The sequence below is a fragment of the Diadema antillarum genome, unplaced genomic scaffold, assembly GCF_040938485.1.
Source record: "Diadema antillarum isolate AM-2024a unplaced genomic scaffold, OU_Dant_1.0 scf00000207, whole genome shotgun sequence".
In the NCBI taxonomy this organism is placed as follows: domain Eukaryota; kingdom Metazoa; phylum Echinodermata; class Echinoidea; order Diadematoida; family Diadematidae; genus Diadema; species Diadema antillarum.
The window spans coordinates 1,817,871-1,843,256 of NW_027271096.1; the positions used below are offsets into that span (position 1 = coordinate 1,817,871).

The following is a 25,386-nucleotide window of genomic DNA, read 5'->3' on the forward strand; positions in this document are numbered from 1 at the left end:
TATAAATTCCTTGTCTGCATGGTCATACACTGGACACTTATCAAAAGCACCAGACTGGCTACTGTTAAAACACTCACGACATATCATGAAGAAATATCTGATACTATACTCTTCACACCGGTGGTAGAAACATTCATTTGTTATACATGGTATCATCAAAATGCAATTTACAGATCTAATAATCAATTGTCTGTGGAAAAATATAAATGTGCAAATATATCCTATACAAAAAAATGTATCATCCTTGAAATATAAATCTTGTTGGACATACATATATAAATTACTCCCTAGGCAAACGTACAAACAATTTTCCACCAGCATGATAACATTTCAATCTACCATCAACAGAGAAATAGAGGTATGCATACTGTCCAATTGCTGTTCAAGAGTGTGATGAGAGCGATCAGCTGACACATACTGTATACATATGCACATCTATTGCATGGATGATACACACATAATTCTGCGTATCCTACAGGATATGTTTGCATACATCAACACATGGGAATGAGAAGTCTCATTTCCCGCCTTTTATATCAAGGAAATGAAGGAGAATGATCACACACAATTTACCAAATAAATTTCTATCATCTGAAAGACAGTAATATACATCAATTTGGTTTTATTCTTATATGATGCAGCGATCAAAAATTTAACCTAGTGTGTGGTTTGAGTGCAGATTGGTGCAGAAAACATAATCATGCTGTAAAGTCTCTTTAAAGTCTCTGGCTCAGAGAGGCTTTACTCATTAAATATGGGGATCTGGTAGGCAAAAATCAGTCCATGGGGGTTTCAGAATTTTGGTAGGAAATGGATTAATTGACAGATGCAGAGATTCAAAAATGTTTAAATGTCAAAAGTCATGATTGAATGAAAACTGTTCACTCCACGGCCATCTGGACAGAAATATAATATGCTGTAGAGAATAGGCAATGAAATGCTGGAGAGAATTCTGACATCAAACATCAACTCTTGATATTTTCTTTGTCATTTCTTTTTATCTCTGCCTCCATAAACTTTCTCAGTATTTTTGGGAAATTAAAAATATAAGAAATGCCCAACATGGTGGAATTCTAGATGACAATACTTGATATTAGAATTTCTTTCTGAGGTCATACAAGTAAGAAAAATATGACACTGATCACTTGTACAGCACATCTACAAAGTACTGTGATTAGTGAATATAAAATGTTATGACATCCATACATATTGCAAACCATTTTGAACCCAATATTAGTATTTTGTGCTGTATAGGAGTCCATATCATTATCTTGCCTTTTAAATGTGAAACAGAAGAGTACTTTAAAACATATATATCAAATATAAAACTCTTATTGACATCCCAAAATGGCGCTCCATTCTTTGCCCAAATATCTTCAGTTAACTGAACCATTAGATCTATCAAAACATATCATTTTGCGATTATTTTTGCAATGCATGTGTATTTCATGATACATACTTCACAAGTGTAATTAAACTTTTCAAGATCACAAAAATGCATGCCTTTGCAGTATACACACAGATAACAAATTATCTTTAAAAAGGGGGGAAATCACTTTAATTACTCATCAATATTTCTGCTAAAAAGTTCCTATGAAAGTTTTTTGGTCTTGAAGTGTTAAGGTAAAATATATCTGAGAAGAAAAAACATTAATATAAAGCTGCATACACATTCGTCTGAAGGCATTTAAGGCACTTAACTATTGCAACATCAGTTAACTAACGTAACTCGTTTAAGTGCACTACCCCTTCACTTTACACTGCCCAACTTTGGATTGTGGGTAGACCTTTGGTTTCGCACCACTCTCGATTCAGGCAGCCAATGAGTGGAGGGCACAAGAGATGTTGTCACGTCTTGAGCCATACACTCAATGTGACGAAACGGAATAATACCCAATGACGGTGTCTTGGTAATGGGCAGCGTATCATCATTCTCGACTAATCCCTTTCCGTCGTACAGCACAAATGGAAAAATTGTCTTCACTATCTAAGAAAGAGAGTTGATGGCAGCAAACTGAAATGGGATGCCTTTTCATTTTCTCAGTTTCAATAGCAATTATCCATGTTATCTCTTGTTGTTGACAGGAGCGATTAAAGGAGTCATCCCCTTTATGCTGGGTTGACCTTAAGCATTCCCTTCTGCGAGCGGTTGCTGAAGTTGTTGTTGCGCGTGCTCATGTAGTGGTGCGTCCCGGTCGGGAACTGGATGAGTGCTCCCTCGTAAGATGGTGACGCATTGTTGAGGAGGTTATTCAGCTGGTTCTTGGCCTGGACCGACTCGCCTCCACACGTAGCCTGGGCTTTGCACCTGAGGGAGAATTGTAGAGGCACAACGGATTAACTTTAGTTTAGTACTCAAAGCAAGCTCAAACAAAACACAGAGGCGACATCAAAACAGCTAGAGACATATGTATGTCCCACTTCATATAGCAGCCTATAATACTTGCAGTTTCTAATGCAGCAGCCCGAGCTACATCCAGTGATGCGGAAGTACCGGTATTTCATCTATTCCACCCTATGGTAGCTGCAATTATTTCATTGTTCAATAATCCTGAATGTCTCTAAAAAACAGGACCTCAGAATGAGGCCCATAAATCATGTTTGAAACATTTTTTTTTTTTTTAAATTTCCCCACGATACACGAAACATGGTCTGCCGTTATGCATTGCCTCATAAGTCTAACATGTAAGAATGCCACCTGTGCTATCTTGACTGCATCCATTCTATTTGTAAACATTTACAGGGCAATCACTAACCCCAGTTATGCAATAGAAGAGTAAATTCCAATCCTGGGAAGAAATCTTGTGAATATGGAAGCAGTAGTGCACGAAAAGTAACATGAACATGCACTGAGGGAAAATGGAAAAGGGTAAAAAGAGGAACAGGGATACCCAATAAGAAAGCAATATTTATTTGACGGGTAAAGAGCAAAATACTAGTCAGAATGGGATAAAATGCAGTGATGTGATGGTAGAGATATTTCACTGGAGTTAACAAACTCACTCGTAGTATCCCGAGCTGGCCATATTGATGGCCAGGTCCTCGGCAGTGGGGTTGCCATTCATGTACGTCCAGTGCACCTGTGCCCCCGTCCACATGCTGTTGGCATCGTTGAAAGGCATGGGGTAGTTGTCCAGGGCATTCTGCATCTGCACAAAGTTGCTGCGATCCGTTCCTGCAGGGATAGAGGCAAACAGCAACAAATACTCAGCAATAAATGACATATAGTGTTCAAATTTTGTCCTACTATGACGCACAAAAAGAAGAAATTGAGATGCCACTCTTCTGAAGAGAGTTTACTTGTGACTTAACTGCCTAAAATGATGTTAGTAAAATTTATGTGTTTCCTCACAGAAAAACTGAGAAATTCACTCTTTCCAAGTACTTTTGAGAGGGATTAAAGGTGTACTGCAGGACAAAATCACATCTGGTTTATACCCGAGATGTGTCGTCACGATCTATGTACACTATTGTGTGATTCTCTACAATAAGTTGTACACCTATGGAATTCAGTATTAACAAAAATAAGAAAAAAAAAAAAAACTTTCGCCCAGCGACTGCCATAGTGACAGCATTTAAAGTCAGCTATAATTATTGCAAGGTACAGGCCAGTGAAATTGCCGTATGAAAGACAATCCATAGCCATGACAGTCGGACGACCCTAAGAGGTAAAAGGACGCAAAGTTTTTGGACCTACCTCCTCGTCCTTCCCCAGCATCTCCTGTCTGTCCATCTCCCCCAGGGGCATTGTTATTGTGGCGGTTGGAGCCTGTGAGAAAAGAGAAGCATTCCAGAATGGACATAAATATATTTCTTTCGATCTGTCTTCAATACCTAAACACAGCAAAGCAGCAGTTATTCTGATAAGTCCCTCTCCAGATCTTAAAGGGGATGACTAGTAACTGATCAGTGGGAATCAGTGGGAATGCTGGAGGATGATTGTTGCAATCCTTGTGGGATTCACTTAAGAGCACATTACAAATCTATTGATGTGTGAAAATTGTTTGCTTCAGAATGGTCTCATATTCAAGTAATGTGCAGTTTAATGTTACCAGCTTAGCATGCCTGTACAGTGACGGGGCGATCGCTAACGGTAAACTGGACATTACTTGAATATGAGACCATTCTGAAGCAAATAATTTTCACACAACAAAAGATATATAATGTGCTCTTAAATGAATCCCACAAGGATTGGAACAATCATCCCCCAGCATTCCCACTGATTCCCACTGATCACTTACTAGCCATTCCATTTAAGTTTTTCCCTGAAACACTAATCACATATATATGCATAATTATTAGGAGCTGCTAAGAAGAGTCTTTATTGCACTAAAAAGCAAACCCAATGAAAACTAAATTTTCTCTCAGAATCTTCTTTTATGGTGCTTGTTTTCAAATCACTCTTGAAATTTTCAATGGACTTTTTATAACACAAATACAGAAATATCAACATCACTATATGCAGTGGTATGCCATTACTACCGCTAATATCCATAATCACCAACTAGCTTGTCAATATCAACAAAGTCACCATCATCATCATCATCATCATTGTCATCATCATCGTCACCATCATCCTCACTGTTAAAAGAAGTCAATGTGAGAGTATTATCCACACTATGATCATCACTGTATCAATATTACCAACATCTTTAACTGTGTCATCATCATCAATATTATCCCCATCATCATTATCACCATTGTCACCATCATTGTTATCATCATCAACATCATCATCACTATCAACATCACAACAAATGTCATTATCTTAGGTAAATCACTTTCTGTATCACTGGACCACAGCAAAAGACATGTTTCACGGTGCAAGTACTGACCTGTCCACTGGATGTGCACCATATCATTAGCCGAGACTTCCAGCCTGTTTGGCATGAAATCGTACTCCACTGCTGGGTAAGTCTGTACAATATTGCCTCGTTTCCCTCTCACATTGAGGTTGAAGATTTTGGCATTCTGGACAGCTGCATATCCAAAGAGAAAATGTTCACATAATGTTTCAGTCGTATAAATTAAATTGGAAAACTTTATCGGACTGTTGATATAATTCATACATTAATGAAAGATATAATTTTCTTTTAAGCTTCATACTCAAGGGACAACACTATAAGCAACATTCCCACAGGAAAAGAGGTGATTAGAATGGCTCACATTCATGTCATAGTATAAGCTGGCAATATACGAACCACCTAAAAATCGTGAACATCAAACTGCATTACAAACTTGTGACGGCAATGTATCGAGCACTCATTGTCTCATAAAAACTATTGACGAAAAGAAAAATGTCTCCGCTAGTCTTTTATGAATAGCAAACATCACTTGCAGGTGAAATCTCATGCAGCTTGGGGGGGGGGGGGGTTTCACAAGCATTATGCACAGCCGTCATAATGATGTTATGAGAAAAAAAACTGAGAAATATCTCACCCTGGGTGTTTGCGCGTGGCATGATGAGGAAGGCATGAGACCGGTCCTGGAATACACGTCCAAACTGGGCGGTGTTGATGGCCAGACGTAAGGGGGTGTTGTCAGCACCGATGTTCACGTAGGGGTTCTGCTGGACAGGACTCTGAACATTGTTTGCCCTATATCATGGTGGGAACAGGAATGAAAGGGGAGAACAATAAACTCTCAATATCACTCCGAGATTATACCACATACCTGCTTCAGGTTTTTTTTTTTTTTTTTTGAGGGGGGGGGGTGAGGATAGCGCTGAAAGGAATTTATAAACTTTGTACATTTTTGCACACATCAAAAATATGTGGAGAATATTAACATTTCCCTGTGCATGCCTATTTTATATATCTGTTAGAAAAGAACAAAATAGAAAGTCTGAGGTTATGCGGGGTAGACTACTATGATTCATCTGAATGCCTACTTTCTTTATTCATAGATATTTCTTGAAAGATAGTCAGCATGGTTTCATAGCATGACTGCATTTTCACATTCTGAAACTGCCTACTGAATGACTAGCAAATGCTAATGAAATTAAAAGAAAAGCTGACAATGTCCTGTTAAACCAAATGTGCTGTATTTCTACTGACAATTTTTTTGAGGTTACCACCAGATGAATAAGGTGTCTATGAGGGTATAACCAGTGGGATTCTCACTCTGAATACTCTTCTTGGCTGACATTTAAGGCCCGATTCCTGGACCATGGACAGTTTCATGACCATGTGACAAGCTTGGATCAGTAATTCATTCCAGGATCAGGTTCAGATTTGTCTTGGAGCCACCCTGTCCTTTTTTTTTTTCTTTCTTTTTTTTAAGAGGTTAGATATGCTGTTTTATACTTACGTATCTTGGTTTTGTGCAGATGTGGTGTTCCATGGATCATAATCATCAGTTGAGATGTTATACCTAGAATGTGGTGGAAAAAAGAAGAAGACAGGATTATGTTTATATATATATATATATATATATATATATATATATATATATATATATACATATATATATATATTTTTTTTTTTTTTTGGGGGGGGGGGGGGGGGAGAAGTATCATATCAATATCACCTGCATATAGTAGAATTAAGCTGGAACAAACTTTTTAATTAAAGAAAAACAATAATCCAGAGATATTCAATGTACAAACACCTTAAAATGAGAACCTCCCCACTATAAAACCAATTGTGAAATTCATGATAGTTTCACGCACACTATACTTCTTAGTGAAAGTGAGAGAGGTCATGAAGATGAAAAGGCGAAGGAAACACTTACCTGAGACGCATGGCACACCTCTGTGTTGTGGCTGATGGGAAGAAAGGCAGTGTCATCGTGTAGCGGCTGGCTTCTCCGCCCCGCGCATTGCCGTTGTGGTTGACCCTGGTCCAGGGGGCCTGCTGGCAGTCAGGGGCCGTCAGGGCCACCAGACACTGCATGTTCTGCTCATTCCAGGGACGGCCCCACTTGTAGGTGACTCCGTTGCCCGTGGCTGCGTTGCACTGGGCCTCTGTGTTGAATTCTAGGAGGGAGAAGGCAGTTGAAGCGTATCAGAAATGAACACCATCCACCATGACAAGGAAAGATTGTGAAGTAACAAAAACGCAAAAACAATGGAACTGAAAACATTTGTAGTATTGATAGTCTGCTGGAAACCAGAAGGCCATTAACACAATTTTTGGGGGTATTGAATTATTGGTATCACATTGTAGAGCTTGATCTCCTCTACATTATGGCGTCAATTTTATATTATTTTTATTTTCAGCAAAATGTTAAAAATCAAAACCACAAGGACACTCTTTTACCCGATATTTGGAACAATGCTTATATTCTACCCACTTGATTAAATAAACTTTTCATTTCACGAAAATTTACTGTTTCATTTTTGTTTATGCTCAAATCTTAGATCCCGATAGCAACCTTCTGGTTTTCAGCTGACAATATGTACCACATTCAATGGCTTTCAATGTTAGATCAATGCTATTCATAATGATCCTCTCTGCAAAATCCTTGGAGGTAAATCGACTTACGGGGTGCCTTCTCGAGGTAGTTGGTGAACGCCAGCCACTGACCATCATTAGCTGTACAGTCGGCCTCATTATTGTACCTCGAGGCGTGCTTGCGCTGTCCGTTGCCATAGAACTCCACACACTCGTATTTCTCCTGGACGTTGAAACTCTCCGCTTGGTAGTACCTTTGGGTCGGGATAGGTGAATAATTGATACACGTGAGGAAAGCATAGTGATAACAGGTAATGCCAAATACTGATGAGAAAGTGATAGATGATCTAGCTTAGAACTCCTTTAAGTTGGTTGGAGGAGGCATTCCATTCACCTTCAAGTTTTTCCAAAAAGCATTCATCATTTCCATCTTTTAAATGGCTCATTAATCTCACTGATTCAATTTCATTTTTTTTTTCTTCTGTCTCTCGCTCTCTGAATCTGACCAAAGCCCAAAGACAAAGAGTTGAAAAGTCTGATTATTTGGACAACATATCATCAGTATGCTGTCACTGTACATGGAGTGCTGAAATGTATGTTCCACTTGAGTTGTGATCCCAAGGGCCCTGCAATAAGGACATGGCTATTTCAGATCTCCCAAAATGATAATTTGCACAACGAGAGACTTGCACCTTTAACCACTGAAATATCTCCTCACTTTAATAGATATGCTTCGCCAAAATATTCTTTTGGCATGCGGTGAGTTACTCCTCGACGCTTGGCAGCAATGCCAGTTATGCCCACCCATTCTGTCGCAATCCAACATGAACAGTAGTGCATTAAAAAAGGGATTACCTAGATCATGTGACCCCTATTCACTGATGGTCAGTCCAAGGACATTTGGCCAGTAGCTGAAGAATGCAAGCAGCTGAATCAGCCTTTATTTTTTTCTCTTTTTCAAACAAGCTTAAGGCAAGCCTACTGGTTGCAAACAATGATCACTTTGCCAATGCTTTCACCTATTCTTGTTAAAAATATTGTTTGACCCACATATTGGGTAAAATTTAGAATATCGTTTTACTTTGCTGACTGTGCTGTGCAATGTTCAAATGAATCCAGAAATAATCAAGCATATGAGAGTTGCTAAAATCATGGTATGCCATTATCAGGATTACCTATGGACAAATGTCAGCTTTGAGAGTAAACTCATTTGTAAAATGAATTATTTAGCATTGCTGTCCACAAAAGAATTTAGCGTGGCACAAATTCCTCTGAGCACTGACTATTCAAATATTTTCACCTCTACAATGCTTAAAAAAACCCCACACATTATTGAAGAATCGCATCATCTTTACTGTGGTTTCATTTTCTCACAATACCAGACACACTGCCACTATGCAGCACAATACAGCTTGTTTTGTTTTTTAACTGGAAACATTGTTAAACAAAGTCCATAACATATACAATGTATCTAGCTTTCTTGACAATCAAGAGTAACCTCTTGACATCCTCTCAGATATCCATTAGCATGAAGGTCTTCCACTCATGTACTGAATAGAATCAAGACCAAGATAAACGAGACTTCCCTGGCTTCAACACATTGATTTTTTTTTTCAACCAGGTTTGAAACGAGTTTATAAAGCTCAACAAGGCTAACATTTTTCTCCCTGTGCACACACTTGCTAAAAAAAACAGTGATTTATTGTGTTTTTTCTTTGTTGCATGAATTAATATACAGTTGTAAAGTCTCCCTGATTTCTGCTACAGGCTCTCAACAAATCATAAATCTCTTCATATTATGACAATGACAAGAGAAGAGGATACGTACATGAGCCCCAAACCCTGATGACTTGGGAATGATTGTCAACCTCTTGAGATGCCTGTAACATGTAAGTGTTTCCTCATTGCATTATTAGCACCTCCCTGACTTTGGTGTAGGGATTTTGGCAGCCATGCTCTCTGTACTCACTCGCACTCGGACATGTTTCCGACCAAGATGGCAGCATCCCTCCACTGGTTGGGGTGCCAGTACGGGTAGTAGTCGCGCTCCTCGGGACACTCGTAGCCCCTGCGCTGGCCGTTGGGGTTCTGGCGAGTGAAGATGGCCGAGCTGTAGCCCTGGTTGTTGTTCTTCAGCTTCTGGTCAGCGGTAAACAGGCCTGGACATGGGGGAAGGAATCACGGACAATTGTTCTGAGTGGTCTTGTCAGGTTGACCCCAGTGGTTGTGGCAATACATTCATAAAAATGTCTTTCTTTGTTGTATGTATTGTATGTATAACAAAATGCAAAGTGTCACTAACCATGCTATTGATATTTGTTAATGTTATGGAGACATGGTGTTATGTAGATACTAATCTGTTCTACAATTTTTGAGATATTTTGTAAACAGACAGACAGACAGACAAACAAATAAATCAATGCTGACAAAATAAACCTCCTTTTAGTGGAGGTAAACTTATTCCACTGTACTACAAGGGTTGATGCAATGTGGAAGGAGAGAGTGAAATGTAAGAAAAGAGTCAGGATATTCTTAGTTAATGATCGATTAGTATAGTTCAATTATATATATTATCATAAGTCCATGCACCATAAAGGTGCCATTGACCCGTTGACAGACTGATTTTGCTACAACACGCATTTCCTATAGACACCTGCCTGAGTATACTTTGAACTCATCCTCAACAGGTTAAGCATGAACAATACGATACCTACAATTGTTGAAGTCTCGGGTAACTTTAAGTGTAAGTAATATAGAGAGTATCGAGAGATGAGGATGGTGACAAAGAGAAGAAGATGAGAGGGAAGAGTTTCCTTGACAACCAGCTAGGATGGGGATGGCATCACTCACCGGCGTTTCTCTCTCGGATGTAGCAGGCATCATAATTTTCCCACTGCTCTTGCAGGAAGCGGTTGGCCTGCACATTGTTGTTCTTGCGGTTGGCTGCCTGGTTCTGGTTCTCGTTGGCGTTGTTGCGTGGAGTGTGGTTCTGCGTGTTCGTGTTCTCGCCATTGCGGATAGTATCGTCATCACCTGAACAAACGTGCAATAGGTAAAGGAGATAGGAAAGCGATGAGCATGATTTATACACCCAAGGCAAAGTCTGCATTTTCATTTTAAACATGCTGACCAATACTTTGTTGCAGGATTTTTAAAGTCTGTCACTAAAAGTGACAGTGCACTTTTAAAGCCTTCAACATTTAAAAAAAAGAGTAGAAGAGGGTGTGTGTGGGGGGGGGGGGGAACTCTGGTTAAAATTTGAGCATCGAGCATGGTTACCTTCCACACTCATACCGCAATTTCTTTTTTTTTTTCCTTATTATCTAATTATATAATTTTCACTGAATTTCATCATTTTTGGTTTTGAATGTGGGCAGAGAAATACAAGGGTGACCAAAAAGTGTTTAGTCTAGAAAGTTATTAGTCATATCACATGCAAAAATTACACTCCACGCTAGTCAAAGTCAAACTACATGTATATGTGTATATCCTTACAAAGGCGCAGCTCACCAAACACAGTATTTTTTTGTCACGCATTAACAGACACGTTCAAACACATAAAGTATAAAGCCATGCATCAATGCATGACCACAGACTGTACCATAAAATATGTGTTTGATTTTTTTGCAAGAACAAATAGATCGTTCTGCCAGCCTCGCCCAAACTGGTGCTGCCGAAATGAGTGCTTGAAAGCAAGTGCTATGAAAAGTAATGGACACAGACTGTAGATTCTGAGCGTCAGTGTCTAAATACCACCTTTTCTTGGAAACCAGTTCTTTTGATGGTGCACATATAGATATTATGCACATTCCTCTCGAGCGTACGCATAAAAGCATAAAGGTCTTGTGATGAATAATCAGACATACTGTATATATGATTCAATACAATTTCCTATTCAGTCTAAAAAGCTCAATGCAATCTATGATTGATTCAAACATGTTTCTCAAAAAGATAAAATTCTTCACTGGTAATTTAACCCTGTACTGAATGCATACTTGTCAATCTCTATCTTGCCTCTCTGAATTTTATCATCTATCTATGAACAAACAACAAAAGCAAATAAGAGGAGACACATAAACCGTTAAAACTGGGCTGATGACGTCTACCAAGTTTGCCAGCAAAAAGGGTAAAGGTCACCTACTATCTGCATGTTCTGTTTGGTAACAGACACTTAAGCAGGCTCTCAAAACAAAGCTCAAACTCTGACGCGGTATCTTATCACATACTATACAATCAGTGGAAGAGATTTCAAGATTGACTGAAACAGGATACCATACCTTCAAAACATGATAGCATTGCACTTTACAACATATTTCATATTATACAGTCCTAACATTTTTCACACTGTTTCTAAGAATAAAATGAATCAACAGGAGAAAAATTTATCAGAAATCAGACAGGAAAATGAATAAAATAATTTGTCTGGATTATACTTATAAAGAGAAACCACCGGTAAGCACTCAGCACTGATGAGTGAAGCTGCTCTGTGCAGTTTTTGCTGTTTTCCTCAAATACTTAGTATCTAATATCCATTGGTGACAAAGAAGTCAAATTTATCCACAAATCTTAATTTTTTGTTTCATTCCTGAAATCAACATTGAGATATGTCAGTCTTTTTCACAAGAAATGTAAATGGTTTCAGACATCTTCTACTTACAGTAATAATGTGGCTATTTCAACATAGTCTTGAATGATGTTAACAGACAAATGTTAACCACAGTGACTATGCTTTGTTTACTGATAGACATGCCTGTTCTGAGCACTTTTTTCGTCACCAAATAGACCCACATGCATGGAAACCGATAAGAAAGATTATCTAATCATCCCAATTCCTATTCTGTCATCTTGACCTTCCTGCTGGGCAGGAAATTGTTGCTATACCTAGGTGGGCTAGCTTACTTTTATGCAGGTTTGGGTTGGGAGATCAACTGCCTGGCAGGTTTCTATAGCAAAGCACCCAAGTACACACAGGGTTCAGATGAACTATCTCCAAATTAGAGGGAACCCAAACCCAAAGAGCAATGTGGATTGAGTGAAAGCAGCAACATTAGTAGAATACAATATGTGATCAGTGAAAAATTGAGGAAAATTGGACAATTGATGCAATTTTTAAAGTTTTGATGATGGAACTGCTGGATGAGGAGACTACTAGAGGTTATAAAAACAATATGTGTGGACAACAATGTAAGGAAAATATTTTTTAAAAATCCACAAAAATTCACTTTTCCAGCATAATGAAAGAGTACTTGACTAAATGAAAGAAAGTGCGGGGGGGGGGGGGGGGGGGGATTACTACACTTATGTCAGTTACCAAGTTGATGGAATGTCTAATTTTCATGAAAAATGGACTTTTGTGGAATTCCCTTCATTATTTTCTTTATATTGTTGTCCACACATGCATCATAATCTCTAATAGTCTCCTCATCAAGTGGTTCCAACAACAAAACTTTAGAAATTCATAACTTTTGCATTGATTGTGTGATTTTTCTCAAACTTTCACTGATGTGTTCTACCAATGTTGCTGCTTTCACTCAATCCACATTGCTCTTTGGGTTTGGGTTTCCTTTATCTATCAAAACTAAAAGCGAGGTTATTAAGTGCCATAGCAAAAGAAATGATTAGAATAGCGGTGCTGAGTGCGTTAACTGCGAGCCTGGTGCACTCTTGACAGAGCTGCGCTGCACTGAGCACGTGCAGTACGTACCTTGGGCGGTGTTCGCGTTGGGCTGGCACATGTACTGGATGACGATATTGCAGTTGAGCTTGTGTGGGTCTGCATCCTCATCACCACCGCAGCCGTGCTGGTTGGTCCACTCCACTGTGTAGAAGCTCTTTCCCTGGTCATTCTGCATCGTCTCAAAGTTGGCACTGGCAAAGAATTGCTGTGGAAGAATGCAAAGGCACACTTACTCATTAGATATTTTTAAATATCAAAACCTCTAAAATAGAATTCCAAATATGTTAAAAGTTATAGTCTGATACAAAAGAGTAAAATTTCATTAGCACGATATTGAAAATTTGATTAAAATTGGACAAGAATTACAGAAGTTATGAAAATGAAGCAGGTTTCCTTAATCTTAACAAAACACTTCTCAAAAAGTTGATATGAATATGAGTGACTTGATGATACCATCCCTTCACAACTTGTCATCTAGTTTTAAGCTTTTTCAAAGGTTTTTTTTTTTTTTTTTTGTTCAAATGCACAAATCTATGCCCCAGCCTCAAATCCTGATCAATATTCTGAAATTAGTCAGCTCCATAAACATTTGTTTCACACTTTTGAGCAGAAAAACTGAATATTTTCATATAAGAGGCCGTAGATGGAAAATTGTGACATGAAGACATCATCAACTTACTCAGTTTAAAATGCATTCTATTCATATTGACTAAAGAATATCTGAGATTTTTTTTTTTGTGCACAAATTAACATCATTTCATAACTTTCTTAATTGTCATCTGATTTTGACCAAATTTTCACTGTTGTACCAATAAAGTTCCACTCTTTCTTTTCAGACTAACATGGTCTGACACATTTGATATCATCACAAACAGTCCGGCACTCTTTGTTCCTTTCAAGGATCAAGATCTGCACACAAAATTTACTCTGAAACACAATTCCTACTGTCATTTCTTCTTAGATGATTAGGAACAGAAATTCTCATGTACAGCTAAATAATATTCTCAGTCTTATACAGAGGAATTTGAGATAAACAAATTAACATAGCAACATACACACACACACACACAAAAGATGTGCTGACTGGCTGTTAACCTGTTGAGGACGAGTCTCGAGTATACTCGGGTAAGTGTCTGTGGGAAGTGTGTGTTTTACATAGCAAAATCAGCCCGTCCTCAATGGGTTAAGCATAAAATTAGGCATATTGGAGGAGTACGGGTATCTCCTGTGAAGAAGATTATCATCACAAATAGTTCAACGTCAAATGATTCATTCTGAATAGCAGTCTTTCCAGTCTAAAACTTGTTTATGAAACAAAACTCTACTTCAGCTTAAAGTAAGATGGCATGATTCCTCTGGAAGTTCCTAAACACAAACAGAATTTAAAAAAAAAGGCAGTTAGACTTTTCTGGTGCAAAACACCAAATGATAAACTTGCTTGCAGCTTATACTTGCTCTATTGCCACATGATGTAATTCTGGTTTTCACAAACATCTGCAATGATTACATCAAAATGAACAGATGCCGTCAACATAAGTTTAAATGTAGACACATTGAGAACCAATTCGATAAAAAGACGTCACAGATGACATAGTCACACCTCAATATGATATAAATTTAGACGTGAAATTTATTGACAAAGGATATAATGTATTATGATGTGATTTCTTCAATGAGGTACTGTGTTTGGGGAAAAAACAACTTCTATTTTTGATATCATTTTTCAATTGAAGATAATTTTCCCTTTGCATGATTCACTACCCATGGCAGACTGCCAGAGCAAATTGAAAGAAAAGTACCAAACCAACAAAGGAAGTGAAATCCGCAGAACAACCCCCAAAATAACTATACAAACATGGAAATTTCATATAATCTCTTGTGGTTTTATGCCCCAATGATGATAATTTAAGGAACAAATTTAGATAAGATCTCATAAAATGAGTGGCAGGGTCAACAGGGATTGCAATTCAGGTACACGTAAAGAAATATAAAGCAAAATCACATAAACAAGATTAAATTCTCCAGGTAAAACAATATCAACAGGCACATCTTAATGAAAGTGCACCAAACTACAAGAGTCATATTTCTTTCCATACACTTTCAAACTCTTTATCTGATTTTAACAGACTTTCTTTTCACACATTCCCTTCCATTACAAAGTGATTTCTCTTTCACTTGACTTGTAAAGTATGTTAGTAACATCTACAATATTGTGAATAAGAATCACCAGAACTATGAAATATCTTAATAGGGAACTTTCCTTCACTTATTCAAATAAAATCACATCTTTTCCACGTTTAATTTTCATTATCTGTTTTGTTGTTGTTGATGTTGTTTTAAATCAAGAGTACATGTGCTGGAAAGCTCTTCATGGTTGTTTAAAGTTTAAAATTACAAATTCAGGTGGGATGCATTTAGAATGGCATTGAGAGCTCCATGGCTAGGACTGACTACATGAATGTTGGGCTTTAAATTTGAGCAAAAATACAAACTATTGACATCTTCTTCTTTTTTTTTTTTGTTTTTTTTTTAAAGGGGATGGCTAGTAACTGATCAGTGGGAATCAGTGGGAATGCTGGGAGATGATTGAGGGATGCAGAGTACATTATCTATATTTGTGACCCGCGACAACGGTTTCAGGCAAAAGTCGCAAGAGCAAATTTCCTCCTAGGCGGGGTACAAAGATCTTCACCATTATTTTTGTCGATTTGGGTTTTTTGCAGAAATCGAATCTTTGATATGTTTTCTACATCTACACTAAATTTCATAGCATAAGACTACGTTTTTCCTATCGAAAATTGAATTTTAAGCACCCTATGTTGGATCGCACTCGTCAGTTTCGAGCTTCTTTCGAACGCCGCGCCAATATCCCCAGCGTTGCTACGGCGCAAGGTCTCGCATGCGATTGGCTGGTGCGTCGCACACATTTACATAATTCGGCTTTCGGAGACACCATACCAGTTGCAGCGTTTGGGGAATGCTTTGTCCACGCGTGCATGATTACATGCTCCATTGTTCTTGCTATAGTGGTTTATACGCTGTATAGTGCGTGCTCTTCGTTTGGCTTTCTATCCAAACTATTCTACCGCAATGTTCGACAACGGAAGTGAAACAAATAGAACGACATAATCGTGTGAAAAGAAACAACAACAGTCTACTTGTACATGTAGTAAAAATTATGACAGCAGACTGACTCAAGGGAAGGTAGATGAGAGGAAAGGAGAGGTCACATGATACCAGTTATATTCAAATACTACACATCAAGATCGCACGAAACTAACGAGTCATGTTTGTTTGTTTTAATATAATCAACACCATCGAACAAGGCAACATAATTATGCACGGCTTGTAAAAGCAAAACAAACACGAAGCGTAACCTTTGCCAGCAATGGCATTTTTCTGCCTACAAAAGGGTCGCCAATGATAAAGTCAAATCAACGACAATGAAAACGCGATTTGTAAATGTGTGGATTCGCCACCCGCTCCTGTTACATGCACATGGTCATGGCGTGTGGATGCCATTGCGTAATGTGTGCACCCATACACATGTACACCATACGTGCAATTATCGTATCCGCCATCTTGAAAGACGTAATGGTAAAACCAACCCGAGCGAACCGCATTGTTTTTCGGCTCCATACGCTGAGCTCCTAGGAAGGGTGCCCGGGAAATTTGACTCTCTCAGTGAGCCAATCAGAAGGCGATGTGGTTGCTAGAGGCGGAGCTTAACATCGATTGGCACCATCGTACGGATGGGTGATTCTCACCTCGCATCGCCGCTCGGACATTGTCTTTGAGAAAGAGGTGAATCTTCAAAGCCCGTTTTCTCGTAATTTTGTCAGGCTAACAACTTAAATAGTGCATATTATTTTACTTTCCATGCCCACTTCTGGTGCCAAAGAATGCAAGTGTTTTATATCAATGCAAAGCTTAGGAAATGGGCAATGTGATTCAGTGAAAAAACGAATTTTCAAAATGCCCGACTTTTGCCTGAAACCGTTGTCGCCGGTCACATTTATTGTTGTGTGAAAATTATTTGCTTCAGAATTGTCTCATATTCAAGTAATGTGCAGTTTAATGTTTCAAGTTTAGCGTGCCTCTACAGTGACGGGGAGATCGCTAACGGCTCATTAACGATTGCCCCGTCACTCTACAGGTGTGCTAACCTGGAAACATTAGACTGCCCATTACTTGAATATGAGACCATTCTGAAGCAAATAATTTTCACACAACAATGTACTCTTAAATGAATCCCACAAGGATTGGAACAATCATCCTCAGCATTCCCAGCACTGATTCCCACTGACCAGTTACTAGCCATCCCTTTTAAAGCAGTATTTGTTCCGACATTTACAGGAAATACTCTTTCCTGATTTTTTTTTTCTATAATGGTTTTCCATCATAAGATGAAATCATCTCCTGTGGCTACAGTATGACTTTCATTTAAAAAGTTTATATTGCATTGGATGTGGTTAGATAAAAATGGAAACATAAGACTAACAGAATCCAACAATCAATGAACATTATACGATGTACATTGTACACTGAATTAATTTACAACTGCATCAAGGTGGAATCACATTGAATCACCTTCCGCAAAGCTGTGCATATCATCCGCACACATTTCCCACTACCTGCCCTTTGGAACAAACACATATCGACCCTCGACATCCTGTGCGACATCCAGTGAAGGCAGGCGGATACAAAACAATCGATCAAACATTAGAATTCCTGGCCATGCAATGACTAACAACTTCCTATTTCACCCACCACAGCGTAAACTAGGGATTAAATAATAGATGAGAAATTAGAAATTGCTTGAAATCAAGCTGAGCAGATGAGGAAACTACCGATTATATTTCACACCCCCTTGGTACCAGTATCTACCACCATACGTGTGGCTTCCCTTGTTCTCTTAATCACTTTAACTCACAAATATTTGCATTAAACACACTGCTTCAACACTGCTACCCTTTGAGTGCATTTCAAATTATGGTGAAAGCAAAACAACGTCCCTTGATTTCTGTAAGCAAAGAAGCAGAATACTTCTATTCATTGCATATCTCTGGAGCAGACATGCGCAAGATCCTTTTTTCTTTGTTGCTTCTTTAGTTGGAGAACATACTTTGCAGTTATTTTGAATTTGAGGAGGTTTTTTTTTTGGGGGGGGGGGGTTTGGTTTTTTTTTTTACTCACTTGTTACGTAATCATAAGTAAATTGCTGGTAGTCTGAGGGGTATCTCTTTCTTATCATGCTAGATGCAATTTGGGCCATTAGTACTGCTACTGCAAGGTGACTTCAACCTGAGATTTAATCACAGGTAGAGGTAAGAAGGATGTTCCCCAAAGAGATTTTGCAGGAATGGGCAGCAAACAGCTCTGTTCTTTCCGCTTAAATTCCTCTACATGGTAAACTGATGGGGGGAAGAATAGAGACGGTGTATGTGTACCGCATGCACGAATTTAGAGCTAGGAAAATACTTGATTGGGTCACCACATGTGAACAATGTTAATGCAGTTCTTCAAACTTTATTCCCAGCATTTTTTCTGAACTGCGTAGTTTGCAACGATTGAACCCCTCGCATAAATCAGGTCACAGTGGCCTTTGATGCTGAACGAGGATTGTGTTTAAACACCCTATGACTGAAACGTAATAATCTGCTGCTGAGTTTTACAGTTGTACTTGAATTGTCTGCTTTCCACATTTTGATCACATTCATTAGGTTTGGTTGCAATTTAGTCAAGCATACTATAGGCCTATAGAATGGATATGACTCTATTCAACCATCCTCGGATAAGACGACATAACAACACACACACACAAACAAAAATGAAGGTTATTTTAGTGTATGACGTGTACTTAATCACCTGTAAAATACATTGGAATTGCGTAGTTTGTATTGAAGTATCAACACTGCTGTTCTGTATTCATTCCACTCAAACTGATGCATTTATTGGCATATCTCTCTAAAGTTATAATGATAACAGCACTTTTATGGACTAAAAATTGAGGCAAAAATTCCCAATTTCTACTATCATGTACAATTCAATTGAGAGAACTTCAACAGGAGTTGAAAAAGACACGATGCGAGTGTGAATAATTTTGAGTTGAATGGTTGAATGCACAGCATACACACATTATGTGGAAAAGAAAAAAAAAATGAAGACTTGAGATGAGGATGTTCAATAACAAGATAATGACAACACTTTAAGCTCCTCCCTTATTTTATTTTTCCAGGAATGCTATTCCAGCAAAAATAAAATAAATAAATTTAATTCAAATAAAGCTGTTGATAATGAAATGTGAGTTTGTGTAATTCCAAGAGTAGTTTGGATTGACATTCTGGCATGAGCAGCAGCATGATATTCCCTGCAAGAAAGTTGTTTCTCTGAAAGTCATTTTCTAAGCATAAGCAGGCAATTTTGGCATATCAGAGGCTTCATCTTGGTGCACGTGCAAAGATCTGTAATTCATATTAGCAACCAATAACTTAAAGAAATAAATTGCTATTCTAAGCACTAATTTGTAGCCCTACCCCATCCCCCTCCACTTGAAGCCACATATTAAGCTGCCAATTTTATTCTAACAAATACATACCTTACTTAACGAGTCACACAAGGAAGTAAGACCTTCATGTACTGAGAAGGATATAACACATGAGTGACCAGGGACTGACCCTCTACCTCAAAGCACAAAAGGCTATTGTCCAGTAATGGTCACATCCAAAAGGGGGGGGGGGGTGGGTTGGGGGAAAGAAATCAAAAGGAGATCTAATGTTCTCTTCATAAAGATCTGTCAAACTCCAGTACACCCTTGTCAGACATGAATGGGTGACAGGTTAGGGGTGGGTGGATGGAATGGTGTGGGTGAGTAGGTGAGGATGAATGCCTAATTGTTTTGTGTCATTTCAGAGGGGTCCCCTGTAGGTCTAGTTAAAGCCCAAATAAGGCTAAACCTTTGGTTTGTATCCAAGGCAGCTGAGCAAGTACTTCCTGCTTTACTGTCCTCCGTAATGAATTGGGGCCCCTGTGAGTGATGGCAACTGCTGTCTATACATCCTGGCTCTATTCAAGCAATCTACGCACTATGAAAGCCCTATTTGTTGTTCTTGTTTCTTTATGGCGGTGTTTTCAGGCTTTGTTAATCTGTTAAACTGAGGGTTAGTTCCTGGGGCTGTTGTGAATGTCTGTGACGTAATTGATGGCATTTTGGAAATAAACTGATGTCTCTTTCTCTGGCCAAGCTCTAAATTATTTCCTGGTTCGGCACAATGTGAGGCCCCTTGAGGGAAACCTCCACTTCACCTTATGCAGAATAGTCTGTTTTCAGCTTCCATCTTTGGTTGTTGTTGGGCTTTTTGTAAAGAGGGGGGGGGGGGGTACGAATCTGGTGTTAGTCCTCTTTACAGCACGTGGTTATCCTTGCGTAAACTAGTGAGATACGATCACCACCTGACTTCTAGAAACACATGTTGGACAGCGCAAAGTGCATTCTATCCCTAAAAGAATATTAGTGACGTAAATATATAAAGTTCTACATATTCTGGGCACCTTTTTGACGCAAGGATGATGATGACGAGTGAAAAGGAGGTAAAATAAAAGAAAAGAAAAATGTAAGCAAGAAGAAATCAAGGAAAAGCAGATGAAGGTGAGGGAAAAGACCAGGAAGAAAAATGAGAATGAGAATAAAAAAGGGAAGAGAGAAAGGACAAGTTTGAGAGAAGAAAAAAACAAACAAAGTTTGAAAAGGAAAGAAGAAAGAAAGAGAGTCCAATAATGAAGCAAAAAGCAAGAGCATATTTAGTTTCTATGCACACTATGCACAGGAGGAAGATAAGGATACGAGCAGCAGATCATCTGTACATGGCATTAACACTGACTGAACAAGACTTCACTTATCATACTCTAGGACAATTGATGAGCATTCACTATGAAAACAATAATAGCATGACATATATCTAGCTCCAAGGTTAAGCACACCAAAGAGCATATGTTTATGGAAGGCATCAATATGTTCCCAGAAAAACATCAAGCATTTTGCCCCAAAAGGTGATAGTGTGCTAGTACTTGATTTACTTTAATTTTGATTGTGATTAAAGAAACAAGATTGTGCTGTCACCAATTCTCAATGCCAAGACATCAGGGCCTCCCAAATTCATGTTCAGAAAAGTGTTTAAAGTATGGTGAACGAGACATTAAAATCGAGAAAATCATATAAAATAAGGTGTCAAAGCAGAGGGAAATGTCTCCTACAAAGAGATTTTTAATGCGACTTATTAATAGATATTCGCGCCACTGAGAAATCGCGAGTTAAAACTGACTGATTTGCTTCACCGATATTCGCTTCGGAACAGCCGTCTTTTTCGAGCCCTAAAATATGACGTCACGAAATGAACAAAACCCTTTACGAGTGCAGAGGGACATCGAGGCCACCATTCATAAAGCACGTATTTCTTGGTGAACGGATGCAATATCTGGCCTGTCTTTAGTTGCATTTGCTTTCTCGGCTGAGACATTAAAATGTCCAATTTTTACCTTATATTGTACGGGAAGACTTTGAGTTTGACATCGAGAGTTTTGAGTGATGACAGTGACAATAACATTGTTAGTGACAGTGGCAAAGTCGGGGTGGTGCGAGGGCGAGGCGACGGATATGGAAGGCCGCTTCGGACACAACTCGTTTGGGGCATACATGGAAACGGGCATACGTATGCAACTGCCGCGCCCCTCCATACGTATGCCCCAAACGAACTACGTCCGCAACGGCCCTCCATAGACGGAGCCCACTGTGTGGATGGAGTGCTTAGGACAGCGCACATTTCGTGACGTCATAATTTTGGTCACCAAAATTTCACCGTCAGATCGGGTTCAGGTGGTCTGAAAAGGGTCTCAAAACACCATCTCTCCATCGTTCTGGAGATGTTTCTACCTTCTGAAAGTTAATTATTCATATTCCTAGAGACTTAAGCTTTCCAGAAATGTATAAAACACCTTGTTTATGAATATCATCCTTTTTTTCTCATTCACCATACTTTAATAGTGCTAATAATACCCTTTAAAGGTAATCTTGACTCTGCCCCCGCTGTACTTCCCTCCCATATGCCAAAGCCCTCCTCATTCTTTTCTGATGCTTTTATTTTAGCCTTGTTTGTCAGTGGTCTGTCCTTCCAGCAAGGGTACAGCAATGATATAGTTTAAATTGTTGGTGTCGCATGAAACTATTATCACAAACTCACAGAAAGCAATAAATGTGGTATCTTTGGGCACTAATCACCATGAAAGCAAGATCCAGTATCCATTTTGAGTCTACTTTCCACTTTTGTTCTGTGTTATGAAAGGATAATTTGACACACAACTCTTTCAACTCTGAAGGTCCTCTCTTCATATTGACAAAACCTTGTTGAATGTACTGAAATGACATTCAAAGGAGTAAAATTTATCCTTTTTGAACCAATAAGGATATTTTCACAAGATTTTATTCTGTTTACACTAAAGAGCGAGAGAGAGAGAGAGAGAGAGAGAAGACAATAATATGGATAGATCATACATGTGAAAGCTATGTGTTGTGATTGAAAACAAACTTAATGATGCAATTTGGTTGTGTATGTTTTTATGGGGTGGGGGATGGGGGAATGTTACGTACACAAGTATGTAGTTGAAATGCTCATGATGTTAATTCTGTCCACGTTTATTATAGGTTTCAGTTCCTCATCAACATAAACTGTATTAAACCAGCAAATAAATGTACATTGTAAGAGGTAACTTTTCATTTTCAACATTGTTTACAAGTATCATTACATCATCACCAATATTTTCTATGTCACAGCAACATGTATACAAAAAAAGCTCATCAGCAGTGGTAATGCCATCATTAACTTGCAACTCTAATGGATTGCATAATTGATATTTTACATTGATCAGTGATTTGGCAAACACCAACTCTTCCCCTGTAAAAGACATCAGTAACAATAGCATCAGGCATCTCGGAAATGCAATTTTCCCATCTTATTGCCCCCATTTTAATAAGCAATCAAATCTGCGGGCTAAAATATTGTTTATTGTCCACTGAAGAATATCAATGGGACTTAGCATGTAAAACAGCAGGCAATAAACGTGAGTACTAGTACTTTGCCTCATCTGTTGCATGAATGCTTGATATACATTAAACTCTGGCTACAAGGCCACAAACTCTTGCTCCAAGTGCAAGTGGGCAATGTTGGTAAATTGCCCCATAGTCTACTTGTTTTCCCCCTGATTAAAATGCAATTTAAGATATGATCACATCAACTGTCCATATTTTCAAGTTTGCTCTTTCTGTATGTTATTTCATTTATCATTTTGTTATATCATTTGACTTGGGCAATGAGATTCTACTTCAGACAATAAATGCGCTAAGTTATCCCCCTCAAGGCCAGTCAATTATTGACTGGTCATTCAAGCACAATATTTCAATACGACAAAGTTGTTGATCACATGCAATGGATACAAGTTATCATTTCAAGGAAAGAGATTCTTTCAGCGTTCATGTGTAAGTCAATGGGAGACTTGTGAGGTCATGACATCGTCATCTTATTTGCATATTAATGCTGGGTTGCTATGGGAATCCTTGCTTCACCAAAACTTACTCAGAACTTTCAAAGTCCATAACTATGTATTCTTAATTAGATTATTTCAGAAACCTCTCACAGTACTTTACAGTACAGTACTTTATAGTTAGAATCTGACGCACAGCACAACAATCTTGCCACAGTAACAGAAATTTGATATTGAATACAATACTATGTATACACCCACAATACCTGGTAATCTAAAAACATAAAATATTCTAATTTTTAAAAAAAATTCTAGTCCATTCTTGATCAGTACTAACAAGACAAAGTGCTTGACTTACCATTCGGTACTGGTTTTCTTCTTGGGTATTGGCATTCTGTTGCGTTTCTCCTACATTGTATCCACCCCTGTTGTTATTCTGTAGTACACATGGATACAAAAGGGTAGAAAAATTAAATAGAACAAATGTAATAATTAACAAAGAAAGTAGGTCAAAGTGATAACTCTAAGCACATTTATTTTGCAGAGGAATAGTAAATCATCAAGATCAAAATTATGCAGGAAGCACCACAATCTGACAAAAAGATGAAGATAAAAGCTGGCAAAACAGGCCTTGCTGAGTACTGTTCCCTTTTATCATACGAGGACAAGGATATAAATTGGTACAATACCTCTGTAGGCATTACTCTGCATGTATCTAGCCAAGTGATTTTAAATAAAAAAAAGACTGCTTTTAAACTTCCATGTGACTTTTGACACTAATTACAACTGGTTTATAATTTGAGCTCATTACTAGTTCTTCTACAGGTGCACTGATCAGTTTACACTGTCATCAAGAGACCTGCGATTTGACCAAATAATTATACACATAATATAGTGTATAAAGTGACCACCCAGCTCCATCGCAGATTAGGATTCTCTGAACGATGAACCAAAACATAATTTGGGTTGACAAACTCAAATTTTTGATGTTTGTCTTACCTGGGAGAGTAATTTCAGTAAAACTGAAATTTGGATATTTTAGCCATTTTTCTGTAACATATATTTTCAGACAGGCACTGTTTTCACTGAGAAATAGACAACATTTCCACCGCTACTTCTGCACAGAACACCTGAGTGATCCTAATATTTAAATACTCTTTTTCTCCTTTGTCTATGAAACTACACCTCCACGCTCTCTTATTTCAATCACTTTTTGAATGGGTTTCGATGATCCCATTTAAAGTTTTATCATTTTAACGCTTACAGCTTTGCACTCTTTTAAATATGTAGACAGTGGAAATTCATTTTGACCAACTTTTTTGCAGGTTTTGTCCAGGGCAGTCACACAAATTCAGCCTGGCATGTACCATGAAGCTGAGTAAGGTGTGTAACACAACATAAAACACAAACCGAAAAATTAACACAATTGGTTGTGATACGTAATACTTCTCCCTCCACAATGCTGAGAAGAAAACAAAGAACAAAGCTGACCACCCAATCTCATAGAAAAGCATTAGAAATCATGCTAAAGTATCTTTCTCGCTTGGCACGAGAAATCTCAAATCTTTATGTTAAATTACTTTACTGTTTTTCATTTCCCCTTTCAAATACGAAAGCTCAGGAGACCTACCTGAGAGTCAAAGGCCCTGTTTGCATTCTGTCTGTTGGCTGATTGTTCATTGAGTCTGTTGTTGGATCCCCTAGGGTTGTGGAGGTAGACATCGGCTTGTACCCTCAACATGAGGGTAGCCACCAGTAAGGAGGTAAACCGGAAAATCATTG

At 38.4% G+C, this 25,386-nt stretch overlaps 1 protein-coding gene across 1 annotated transcript; it reads right to left on the reverse strand.

Moving 5' to 3' along the window:
* LOC139724096 (protein DD3-3-like) lies at positions 1-25,386 on the reverse strand. The gene is made up of 13 exons (XM_071635295.1): positions 25,235-25,386; positions 23,963-24,040; positions 13,099-13,276; positions 10,245-10,427; positions 9,364-9,553; positions 7,485-7,648; positions 6,733-6,976; positions 6,310-6,372; positions 5,440-5,597; positions 4,836-4,979; positions 3,698-3,769; positions 3,004-3,175; positions 1-2,308 (listed from the first exon to the last, which is right to left on the reverse strand). Exons 1-13 carry the CDS (start codon positions 25,382-25,384, stop codon positions 2,110-2,112), a joined length of 1,995 nt encoding a protein of 664 aa, XP_071491396.1. The 5' UTR covers positions 25,385-25,386; the 3' UTR covers positions 1-2,109.